Source organism: Peromyscus eremicus, chromosome 7 (assembly GCF_949786415.1).
Source record: "Peromyscus eremicus chromosome 7, PerEre_H2_v1, whole genome shotgun sequence".
In the NCBI taxonomy this organism is placed as follows: domain Eukaryota; kingdom Metazoa; phylum Chordata; class Mammalia; order Rodentia; family Cricetidae; genus Peromyscus; species Peromyscus eremicus.
In genome coordinates, this window is record NC_081422.1 from 53,958,575 (window position 1) to 53,971,030 (window position 12,456).

Below are 12,456 nucleotides of genomic sequence, written 5' to 3' on the forward strand. Positions count from 1 at the left end.
TAATTTTGCCAAATACAAATGGATTAGATAGTGTTATAATTCTTACTTAATAACTGTTTTTATTGTATATAATCTTACTATGTTAAAGTTAAAACCTTCATTTTTAATTAGACAAAAAGGGGGAAATACTGTGGAATAATCTTCTTGTACACTGTAAAGATTTGTCACTCGAATTGGTTTAATAAAACACTGGTCAATAGCCAGGCAGGGAATATAGTGGGTCGACCAGACTAGGAGAATCCTGGGAAGAGGTCAGGAGTTGCCAGCCAGACGCAGAGAAAGCAAGATGAAAATGTCGAACTGAGAAAAGGTACCAAGCCATGTGGATAAACAGAGATAAGAATTATGGGTTAATTTAAGTGTAAGAACTAGTTAGCAATAAGCCTGAGATACTGGATGAGCATTTATAAGTAATATTAAGACTTGGAGTCAATTATTTAAGAAGCAGCTGCTGGGTATTTGGGAACAGGCAGGCAGGAGAGAAACTTTAACCTATAGAGATCCTGTCTCAATATAAACAAACAAATAAGCAAGCAAAACAAAATTTTACCAGTAATAATTTAATTAAGCTTAATAGCCAACTTGATGCAAAGTATTATACAATATGAGTATGCAAAGATGGTTAAAATATAGTCATGTGCTTCTTGGTGCACAGAGCATATGCATACATCATTTTATGTGATTACCTTCGGGGAAAGATACAGTTAGACTCAGACTATGGAATTACAGCAAACAGACCGGATCTGACCGGGGAAATGAATGCAGATATGCCTTGCGTTGGAGGACAGTGGGATCTCCAGGTACCAATCAGGGAGCAGATGGACTTGAAGCTAGAAAATCAAGGGAAGGCAGATGGAGGGGACCATCGTGCATTTTGTACAATACTGGGGTCACGTGAGAACAGAGGTTACAAGGAAGCTGAAGTATCCCGTGAACAAAGAGGAAAACAGACCAGAAGTTCAGAGAGGAACTGAAGAAAGTGAAATGACAGTAGCTAGGTCTTTGATTTCTGTTCTTTCTGAAGATCATTCTTTTGTCTCTTCTGCATTGTCCTACATATCCCTTTAGGAGACCAAGGTTTTCTAGAAATGACCTGAAATTCTTTTCCTTGGTGCACTGGTTAGATTTATCTGTTGTTGTTTTGGGGTTTTGTTTGTTTCTGTCAACTTTACACAAGCTGGGGTCATCTGGGAAGAGAGAAGGTCAATTGAGAAAATAACTCCATTAGATAGGCCTGTAGGCAAGCCTGTGGAACATTATGTATTTATTTACTATGTATACCGTGTTCTGTCTGCATGTATACCTGCAGGCCAGAAGGGGGCGCCAGATCTCATTACAAATGGTTGCAAAGCACCATGTGGTGCTGGGAACTGAACTCAGGACCTCTGGAAGAGCAGCCAGTGATCTTAACCACTGAGCCATCTCTCCAGCCCGGGACATTTTCTTGATTAATGATTGATATGAGAGGATACAGTCCATTGTGGGTGGTGGACCTGGGTTATATAAAAAAACAGGCTGAGCAAGCCAGTAAGCAGTGTTTCTCCATGCTCTCTGCATCAGCTCCTGCCTCCAGTTCTGCCCTGAATTCCTCCAGTGATAGCCTGTGACATGCAAGTTTTAGCAAAATAAACCTTTTCTTTCTCAAGTTTCTTTTTTCTTTTCTTTTTTCTTTTTTTATCACAGCAATAGAAAGCAAACTAGGGGCCGGGCAGTGGTGGCACACACCTTTGGTCCCAGCACTACAGAGGCAGAGGCAGGTGGATCTCTGTGAGTTCAAGGCCAGCCTGGGCTACAAAGCAAGTGCCAGGACAACCATAGCTGTTATACAGAGAAACCCTGTATCAAAAAAAGAGGAGGAGGAGGAGGAGGAGGAGGAGGAGGAGGAGGAGGAGGAAGAAGAAGAAGAAGAAGAAGAAGAAGAAGAAGAAGAAGAAGAAGAAGAAGAAGAAGGAAAAAAGCAAGCAAGCTAGGACACCTGGCTGTAACATGGAGTTTGTTCTGACAGTATTGGATAGCCATTAAAAGTTCTGGCACCTGAGGAGCTGGAGAGATGGCTCAGGGATTAAGAGTGCTTGCTGTACTTGCAGAGTGCATGGGTTCTGTTCCCAGCATCCCCAAGGTGGCTTACAGCTGTTTCTACCTACAATCTGGTGCCCTTTTAACCCTCTGTGGGCACCAAGCATGCACACCACGCACTGAGATATATGCAGGTAAACATTTATACACATTAAAAGAAGAAAAAAAGGAAGAAAGAAAAGAAAAAGACTCCTGGAGCCTGAGCCAGGCATGGGGGCAAATGTTTGGAATCCTAGCTACTCAAGAGGCGGAGACAGGAGGACCACAGTTACTTTTGGCGTGGGTAACATAGTGAGACCCTGTCTCAAAAACAAAAATGCTCTAATGCGGGAAAATGACTCAATCTGATGTATAATCTAGAAAAAGAAAACTCTGACCATGGTGCAGAAGTTAAAATGGGCTGGGGATGCAGCACACTCGTGGGGTTCCAGCTCCGCATGCATAAGCCCTAGATTTGACCCCTAGAAGCACATAAACTGGGTGTGGTGCACACATCTGTAGTGAACAGGAGGTAGAGACAGGAGGGTCGGAAGTTCAAGGTCATCCTCAGCTACAGTGACTTTGAGGCCAGCCTGGGCCACAAAGTCTGCAAAGTTCTCTTCTGGCCTTTCTCCTAGTTTCCATTTCTGACCTCACTGGCTCAATCAAACCTTAGTCAAGTTATTTTAATTCTCAGAGTCAGTTTTTCACATGCAAGATACAGATAACAAGGAGTTTCAACATTTATGAGAAAAAATAAGATAATATGTCACGTTAATTTTTTTTTTTGAGTTAGGATCTCATAAATACAGCTCTGGCTGTCCTGGAACTCACTATGTAGACCCTGCTGGTTTACAGTTCAAGGATTCACCTACCTCTGCCTACCCCAATGCTGGGATTAAAGTCCTGAACCACAACCACTTCCAGCTTCATGATTAATTTTGATTGTAAACTTTGTGGGATTTAGGATCACTTAGGAGACACACTTCCAGGTCTGCCCATGAAGGAAATTCCAGAGAGGTTTCACTGAGGTGGCAAAACCCACTGTCTTCGTCTTTGTTCTATTGTTGAGAAGGGACACTATGACCACAGCCATTCTTATAAAAGAAAGCATTTAATTGGGGACTTTGCTTAGTTTCAGAGGTTTAGTTCATCATCATCATGGCGGGGAGCATGGTGGTGCACTTGGTGCTGGAGCTGCAGCTGAGAGCCAAATTCTGATCCTTCGAGAGCAGGCAGAGAGAAGAGAGAGAGAGAGAGAGAGAGAGAGAGAGAGAGAGAGAGAGAGAGAGAGAGAGAGAGAGAGAGAAGAGAAGAGAAGAGAAGAGGGAAGGAGGGACGGGAAAGGATGGATGGAGAGAGACAGACAGACAGACACACATTAGGCCTGGCATGGGCCTTTGAAACCTCAAAGCCCACGCCCAGTGACGCACTTCCTCCAGCAAGTCCACACCTCCTAATCCTTGTTATCCTTTCAAACAGTTCTACTCCCTGGTGACCAAGCATTCAAATCTATGAGCCTATGGGGGCCATTCTCATTCAAACCACCACACCCACGCTCAATGTAGGTACCACCTCTCATTGGCTGGGAGTCCTAGACTGAATGAAAAACGGAGCATCACATTCATCCCTCTCATCTTCCTGATTGCAGACACAATGTGACCGGCCACCGCATGTCCTGCTGCATGCTCCTGCTGCATGCCGTGCCCTGCCTGATAGACAATACCCTCAAATTGTGAGCCAAAATAAACCCTTACTCATAAGTTGGTTTTTGTTTGTTTGGGTTTTTGTTTTTCTGAGACAGGGTTTCTCTGTGTAGCCCTGACTGTCCTGGAACTCACTCTGTAGACCAGGCTGGCTTCGAACTCAGAGATCCACCTGCTCTGCCTCCCGAGTGCTGGGATTAAAGGCATGCGCCACAATGGCCACCTGGCTCCTAATTTACTTTTTTCAGGTGTTTTATCATAACACACATAGGTCTATGTTCAGAGTATATCACTCAGTAACTTTCCCCTTTATTTCATGGTCCAGGTTCATCCTACATCACGCACTGTTTGTTTCTAGCCAAATACAGCAGTTCCCTGGAGCCGCCACAGACTCTCCACAGATCTCTGCTTTGGCTTGTCTATACTACTCATCCAACACACACTCACGCAATGTCTGCCATGTGCCAGGCTCTTCCAGGGTCTTGGATCCTTGAGTGAACCCTTCATTGTTTCTTCTTGACTGTCGTCTCTCTCCACAAGCTGCCCTCTTCTCTATACACTGCGTCAGGCTGGGCTTTGAAATCTAACACAAGTGCTCCGTTCATGCACTCACTGGACAAATGCTAGCTGAACACTTCCTGCCTGCAGGGTCCTGGCTTAGGCAGTCAGGGCACAATGCTCTCATTCATCATGTGGTCTGGGGGGGACATGGACAAGCAAAGGGACCAAAATGAACCATGTGAAACGGAGAGGAGGTGATGCTTCACATATGTCTTCCCCTCACAGTACACAAGCAGGACAGCTGTGCTTCACTGGAAGGGACCAGCCAGAATGCTAGCCTCCCCAAGTCTTGTCACCCCAGGAATGTATTGCGTCACCATTTCATCGCCTGTCCTACAATCACAGGATACTTGTTGATCTTATTGTTGTCTCTGCAGCCACCACGGCCAGCAGAGTACCGATCCTCCTCGGGAGGCAAGAATGTAGTTCAGTTCAATACAACTACACAGCTAGAGCTGGTTCAAACTTCAGGAGTCTGACCCGGAGTGGTTTATTTTAGGCACATTATACACAGCACAATTTGGTGAAATTTTCCTGGTGATAAACAACTCAATCTCATGTGCACAATAAAGCAGACATAAATTTCCTTGAGGAACAGAGTACATTAAATAAAGATCAGACAAGTGTACATCTTTGTAAAGTACATGGAACACCTTCATAAAGATGGGTTCTGGGGCCGGGCGGTGGTGGCGCACGCCTTTAATCCCAGCACTCGGGAGGCAGAGCCAGGCGGATCTCTGTGAGTTCGAGGCCAGCCTGGACTACCAAGTGAGTTCCAGGAAAGGCGCAAAGCTACACAGAGAAACTCTGTCCCAAAAAAAAAACCAAAAAAAAAAACCAAAAAAAAAAAAAAAAAAAAAAAAAAAAAGATGGGTTCTGTAGATTGACTGAGGAGAAACAAGCTTACATAAGGGTCTGGCAGGAGGATCCAGCGTGTGGTCTCAGCCACACAGCACGAAGGTCACCAGGGTATTAACCACATCTGCTCCCAGCCTTCTGGGCAGATACCAGGTTATGTATCTCTTCCTTTGAAGGAACAATCCTGTGTGTGTTTAACATTCCAGGTTCCCCTAGTGCTTATCTGTGAGCACAAAGACTATAGGAGAAATAGATGATAAAAGGAGAACAGATATTCAGGGAGGTGGGAATACATTGTACATTGAGTGCAGAACACGCCCTTAAGCAACTTTGTAAAACAGAGATTATGTATATATGTGGGTGCACATGTGTGCATACAACACCACATGCATATGAAGACCAGAGAACAACTTCTGGGAGTTTGTTCTTTCAACCATGTGGGCCCTGGGGCCCTGAAAGGTCTCAGATCATCAGATTATGAAGCAAATGCCTTTACCTGCCAAGCTATCTCAGAGGCCAACACTGCCATCAATTTTGATGATAGATGGGCTGGAGAGATGGCTCAGAGGTTAAGAGCACTGGCTGCTCTTCCAGAGGTCCTGAGTTCAATTCCCAGCAACTACATGGTGGCTCACAACCATCTGTAATGAGATCTGGTGCCCTCTTCTGGCTTGCAAGCATACATGTAGGCAGAACACTGTATACATAATAAATAAATAAATCTTTAAAAAAAATTGATGATAGACGATTGACATTGACATAGTTTATAGTGTGTAATATTTGGTTGTTTTTCTCTATTTTTCCTTTATTAAAGACAGCTGATTAAATGAATTAACTTTTATATCTGTAGCTCTGAAATGAGAGTGGGGAGAGAGAGCATTTACTGTCCGACAATATGTCCAGATTTTGAGTCATCACTTTTCAGAAGCAGAGAACAGGGAATGCCTGATTTTGACTGGAAACGTCTTTGACAAGGGAGGTGACCTTTGGACTGGAGGCAGGAGCTGATACAGAGATCACAGAGGAGTACTGCTTACAGGCTTGTTTCTCATGGCTTTCTTCGGCCTGCTTTCTTATATCTTCTAGGACCACCAGCCCAGGAGTGGCCCCATCCACAATGGGCTGGGCCCTCCCCCATCAATCATTATTTAGGAAGATGCCACAAGGCTTACCTACAGCCTGATCCCATTGAGACTCCTTCTTCTCCTATGACTCCGGCTTGTGTCAAGTTGACATGAAACTAGCCTGCCCAACACCTGTCTGGGTTCTTTTTTTTTTTTTTTTTTTTTTTTTTTTTTTTTGGTTTTCTGAGACAGGGTTTCTCTGTGTAGCTTTGGAGCCTGTCCTGGAACTCACTCTGTAGCCCAGGCTGGCCTCGAACTCACAGAGATCTGCCTGCCTCTGCCTCCCGAGTGCTGGGATTTGTCTGGGTTCTTTTGAGACAGGCTCTCTCTACGTTGTGTTTGCTGGCCTCAAACCCTGAAAGACCCCTCTGCTTCTGCCTCCCAAGTGCTAGGATTAAAGACATACACTCCCACACCCAGCCAGTTTTCTGTGCATTTGTCTGTCTTCACTAGAGTCAAAGCCGTTGGGGCTGGAGTGATGACTGAGTGGTTAAGAGTATGTACTGCTCTTGAGGATGTCTTGAGTCCAGGTCTCAGCAGACAGTGTACGCTGTGAATATTTATTCATTCAAATTTTTGCTACTCAATGCTAGTTTCTGAACATTTGTTTGCATTATATTTTTTAAAACCTATTACAGTCCATGAACTTTCTGATTACTTGAGGTAATAGTTGGAGGGTAATTGAAAAGTTATGAATGGAGTATTGTCTAAAAAAAAAAAAAAAAACTCTAAGTGCTCTGCTTAGTAATTTTCATTTCTTCCTTGGGTGCAGCTCATTCACCCTGGGACTCTTTCGAGTGATTTTTCTCTTTGGGCTCAGGTGAGGTGTCACATGACAAGGTGCCTTGGCACATTCTCAGCCCTCAAACCCTGTTTCATCTATTGTTCTTACCTTTGACCTTGTTTTCAACTCATCTCAACTATCAATCCTGTGGACCTGATTATGACCTTGACTCTTCTGACAATAGCTCTGGAATTCCCCCACTTCCTCCTTCCTCTTTCCAGCCCAACAAAAATAGAGAACAGGTTTACCAAGTCCACTTCAGAGTTAGCAAACTGCTGCTAAATCCATGATTCTCTGTGTGTCCATGTGTAGTCTCTCCTGACTGGAAAAGTATCCAGACACTACCAAGAGTGCTGAGGAAATTTTGGGTTTAATCAATGGAAGAATTAAGAATGCAGGGGATGGGGAGACGGCTTGTGCTTGCCTCACAAGCATGAGAACCCAGGTTCAATCCCCAGAACCTACGAAGAAAAAAAAAAAATTAAGGCGGTATATGCTTGTTATTCCAGCGCTGGGAGGCAGAGACCGGTACCCTGGAACTCACTGACTAGACCAAACTGGCCTAACCATGGAGCCCCAGGCCAGTGAGAGACCAGGTCTCCAAAAAACAAGGTAGACAGTACCTAAGGAGGAGTGACACAACGTTGTCAACTGGTACACACACACACACACACACACACACACACACACACACACACACGTGCATCCCCACACAGTGGACATGCTCCCCCAAACACACTAAGAATCCAGAAGTAGGGATGGCTTAGGACGTAGCTCAGTCAGTAGAACGTTTATCTCCATACCTATGCATGAAGCCCATTCACACACCCACAACTATATAAATCAGGTGTGGTGGGCACATGCGTGTAATCCTAGTTAGCACTCAACAGATGGAGTTAGAAAATCTGAAGTTCAGTGTCATCCTCAGCTGCATAGCAACCAGCCTGGGTTACAGGAGAGTCAATTTTTTTTTTAACTACAAAACTTGGGACCTGAAGCCAAGACAGGCAGATCTCTGTGAGTTCAAGGCCAGCCTGGTCTACAGAGCGAGTTCTGGGACAGGCTCCAAAGCTACACTGGGAAACCCTGTCTCAAAAACAAACAAACAAAAAACAACTTAGAACCTGAACTATGATTGTTGAAATTGATTGCAGCACAATTAACTACCTAGGAGAAATTTCTCCCTCTTTTTTCCACTGTTCCCCCCACTCACTTCAGGGCTGAGGGTTGAACCCAAGTTCTCATGCATACTAGGAAAGTTATCTTCCAGTGAGCAACACTCTCAGCCAAGAGAAATTTCTTAGTAAGTTCTTCTAAATTATATAAATGAAAACCAGCCTTGACTTTACAGCCATCTTTCTGTCTTGACCTGTTGGGTACTGGGATTACAGGCTTGTGCCCACATACCTGGCTCTCGCACTCACTGGATAGCCCGGGCTGGCCATAGACTTACAGCAATTCTCTTGCCTTTCCTTCACAAATTCTGGTATCACAACCAGGAGCCACATACGATTTCTAAAACACATGAATTTGGGGTGTCTTTCAGTTGCCCCCAGAACAAAGTCCTGATTCATAGGCTTTCTATGTAGTCTCCTACAGGCCCAGCCCCCTGGTTATTATTTGGGGGCGTTTTCCATCTTGCAGCCAAATACCAGCAAAATATTGCTGTCTGCACTAAATACACATCAGCGGGTGTGGAGTTGTGTGTGAAAGGAGGGGGCAGTTTCGGGTAGGTAGTAAAAGGGATATTTGTAAGTGGTCCCCTCTTCGAGACCGACAATGGAGTGTCTCCAAACATTTTTTCCTATCTAACATCACACTGTTAGTTCCCGGGAGCTGCTCAAGTGCCCTTTGTGTCACATGACTTTTGGACTCTTGTTTTCCTTCTGCATTTTCCTAGGCCCTGGGGGTTCTCCAATCCCAGGGGCGGCGCCTGTCCCTCCCGGCCCAGCCCCTAGGCTCGGGTTACAGGGGCTTGGCCGGGGCGGGGACTGCTCCATCGCTGCCCAGCAGGCCGAGAGCTGCGGAATCGGTGGCCTAACGATCGCCGGGATCGAGCCCAGCTTCCCGCGCGCCCACGTGACCCTTCGATTGTCACGCGGGCGCCGCTCACCTGACCCGGGTCTAACGTGGGCTCAGCCTGCTGGGAGGGAGCTCGCCGGTGGGCCATGGCAGGCTGCAGGCTCTGGGTTTCGCTGCTGCTGGCGGCGGCGTTGGCTTGCACGGCCACGGCGGTGTGGCCCTGGCCCCAGTACATCCAAACCTACCACCGGCGCTACACGCTGTACCCCAACAACTTCCAGTTCCGGTACCATGCCGGTTCGGCCGCGCAGGCGGGTTGCGTCGTCCTCGACGAGGCCTTTCGACGCTACCGTAACCTGCTCTTCGGTTCCGGCTCTTGGCCCCGACCCAACTTCGCAAGTGAGTCACAGCCTCTTCTTCCGTCCGAAGGAGCGGCCTTCCGTGGATCAGCCCCGGCCCGGCTGTCAAACTTTCTCCCCTTGGCTTCTGCCCTGCCCAGCCAGTCCCCTCCCACGCCCCCTTTCCCCTTGCTTTTTGTCTGACTACACAGCCTCCCTAGCCGAGCCCCCTCTCCATTCACCCCTTCATTAATCTGACTTCTGAGGGTCACAGTTTATCCTGAATCTTTCTCTTGAGCTGTAGGTTTTCATTTTTTAAAATGCCTGCTGTAGGAAAGACCATGGTTCAATCAGACTGTCAATACGTGAAAATACGTGGCCAATAGACATTAAGATGATTCTTTAGGTCATGCTCAGGTGGTACTGCGTCCCTGTGAGGCAGTGACCAGGGCTGCATAGTGGAGCTCTGCATGCATCTGGCACCTGAGCTGGTTAGCACATGTTTCAGTTGTCAGAGAAATCATTAGGACACAAGGCAGTGAGCTTCCAGGGACCAGGCAGAGGCCACTTGACCCAGAGGCTTGGGACCAAACCGAAAGTTTGGTAGGGCCTGACACTGATAAACTGGTGGACATGGGGAGTGGCAAGGGGTGGAACTGAGCAGTGTTGGGATGCCTGTCCCTGGGTACTTAGCTGCTAAGCAGAGCAAGCTTGCCCCTTCCGCAGCCCTGTTGTTCTGGAATGAAAGTAAGATAGATAGCTGGTTCTTCTGCAGCCAGTACCAGTATGTGACTTGTTCACCCCTGGATAGCAAACAAATGACGGTTAGTAAGCCACATAGGCCACTATAGTCTGAATCTTCTAAAGGGCCGCCTTTGGCCACTTCTTCCCTAACTGTACCTGTATGGTAGTGGGTTTAGCGAGCTTGTTGGTTCTGTTGTGTTAAAGGACTGTTCTTTACTCCTCTCCTTGCTGTGACCAAAAAAAGGCTTTATTATGGCTCACCATCGGAGGAAGTGGTCCATCATGAGAGCATGGGAGCCTGAGCTTGAGGCAGCTTGTCACGTTGTGCAACAGCCAAGGAGCAAAGAAAAGAAGACTTCTCCATTTCCCCTCTTCTTTCAGCACATAACATAAGACCATGCCATCCACAGTTAGGGTGGGTCTTTCCTCCTGAGTTAAAACTGTCTCTAGAAGCACCCTCTCAGACACACAGCCTTGCAGGATTTATCATCCCGATTTGTAATCTCAACCCAGGCTGCTCTTGTCACAGAATTGGAAATGCAAAATGCATCTTGGAAATACAGGAAGGAAACAGCTGGGGTCAGGCAGCCAGGCTGGGAAGGAACTCTCCACTCTAGGATTGGGGGTGCTGCTCAGTTATGAGAGTGCAGTAGGCCCTGGGTTCAGTAGCCTGCATCTCATAAAACCTTGGGAAGTAGAGCCAGGAAGATCAAAAGTTCAAGGTCATCTTTAGCTACATGATGAATTTTAGGCCATTTGGGGCTGACAGAGACCCTATTTCAAAGCAAGCAAACGAACTCTCCTGATGGTATTCTTGGAGAACACCAAGTTGCCTTTAAGGTTACTGTTTTCAAAGAGGAAGAAAGTTTTATGATGCCGTTTATAGTGGGGTATGTGGAGAATGGAGTGGTACATAATGAAAAATAATGATGAAAATGTCTTTGGAGAGGAGGTAGGTACTAGGATCAACTGTATTTGGATGAGGGCCAAAAGTATGCATTTCTCTATTGTATATTTCATTTTGAACTCTGGGGGCCGTGGGTTAGTTTTGCCCATAGTCTTCAACAGGCTGGGTGGCTCTCCTTACCTAAATCATAGTACTTTCCGAATAATCCTGGCGAATTCTGCACCTGAGAAGCTCAGCTTCCTAGTGTGTGTATACTTTAGGCCTAGTGTATGACATCTTTGAGTCTTGTTTCTCTGAGCTAGACTTGCTCTTCCTACCTTTTGGATATTGTGCGTGAAGGCTGTGTGCTTCGGAGGATCTGGAATAGGAAACAAGATATATTCATTACTCATCCAAGGAATACTTAAGAACCTAATTTCCAGACTTGCTACTTCCTCATGCCACCCCACCCTCCCACCCCTACCCCCTTGTGTGTGTGTGTGTGTGTGTGTGTGTGTGTGTGTGCACACGCGCGTGCGTGTGTGCTTGGTTTTCTATCTTCAGCACTTGGAGCCATTCAGGGGTTAACAAAACAACAAAAATAGCTGTGAATGGCATTGCACTCTCTGAAGGAGGGTATAATAGTGGGGAGGACTTGATGTTTGAAATAAGATGGAGTTGGAGCTGCCGCTCAGCAGTAGATTACTTACATGTACAAATTTCTGGGTCTGACCCTCAACAGAATACTGAAGGAGAAAAAAATAATTAAAGAGGAAAAAAAGTAGAAATGGCCCTGACGTGCCTTTCTTCCCATTCCTTACTCTATACTTTATTCCAGACCAAAGTAAAGGAGGGAGGGCATGGGCGGGTTAACCAGCCGAACCTGTTCACTGTCTTGGGTACATGGTCTCATGCTTGGGCATGTTGTAGCTTTTCTCGATTGTTAAAAGTCAGAGATTTTGATTTCCCTCACCCTCAAGAAAATGTTTAAACTAAATGCCAGAAATTGTAGCACATGCATTAATCTCAGCACCCAGGAGACAGAGGCGGGCAGATGTCTGTGTGTTTTAGGCCGGCCTGGTTTGTATAGTGTGGTCCAAGCCAGCCAGTCTACTTAGTGAGATGTTGTCTCTAAATAAATAAATAAGTGTTTAACCAGTCTGATTAGGAGCGCTTTCTCCCACCACTGTGGAGCTGTTGACAACCAGAGCAGCTCAAGAGAATCAGTTGGGTGTATAGACTGAAAAGTGTGTCCATATGTAAAGAGTTTTTTGCCACCTGCTTCAAGGTCACAGAAATCCACTCTAAGAGACATTGGATTTTCTTCTCTGTTCCTAACTGTAGCAAATACCACCAATGCTCAGGGAGGTGTTCTCTC

At 46.1% G+C, this 12,456-nt stretch overlaps 1 protein-coding gene and 1 long non-coding RNA gene across 2 annotated transcripts in view; one reads left to right on the plus strand and one right to left on the minus strand.

Moving 5' to 3' along the window:
• Window positions 1-7,079: 7,079 nt before the first annotated feature.
• On the minus strand, window positions 7,080-9,475 carry LOC131915077 (uncharacterized). Its single transcript, XR_009380255.1, has 3 exons — window positions 8,954-9,475; window positions 8,496-8,603; window positions 7,080-7,549 (listed from the first exon to the last, which is right to left on the minus strand). It is a non-coding gene; the product is annotated as an uncharacterized LOC131915077 (long non-coding RNA).
• Window positions 9,101-12,456, plus strand: part of Hexa (hexosaminidase subunit alpha) — a 28,472-nt gene continuing 25,116 nt past the window's right edge. The window contains exon 1 of the mRNA XM_059268007.1: window positions 9,101-9,509. Coding sequence (XP_059123990.1) covers window positions 9,257-9,509 — 253 coding nt within the window. The 5' untranslated portion in view covers window positions 9,101-9,256. The remainder of the gene's footprint in view (window positions 9,510-12,456) is intronic.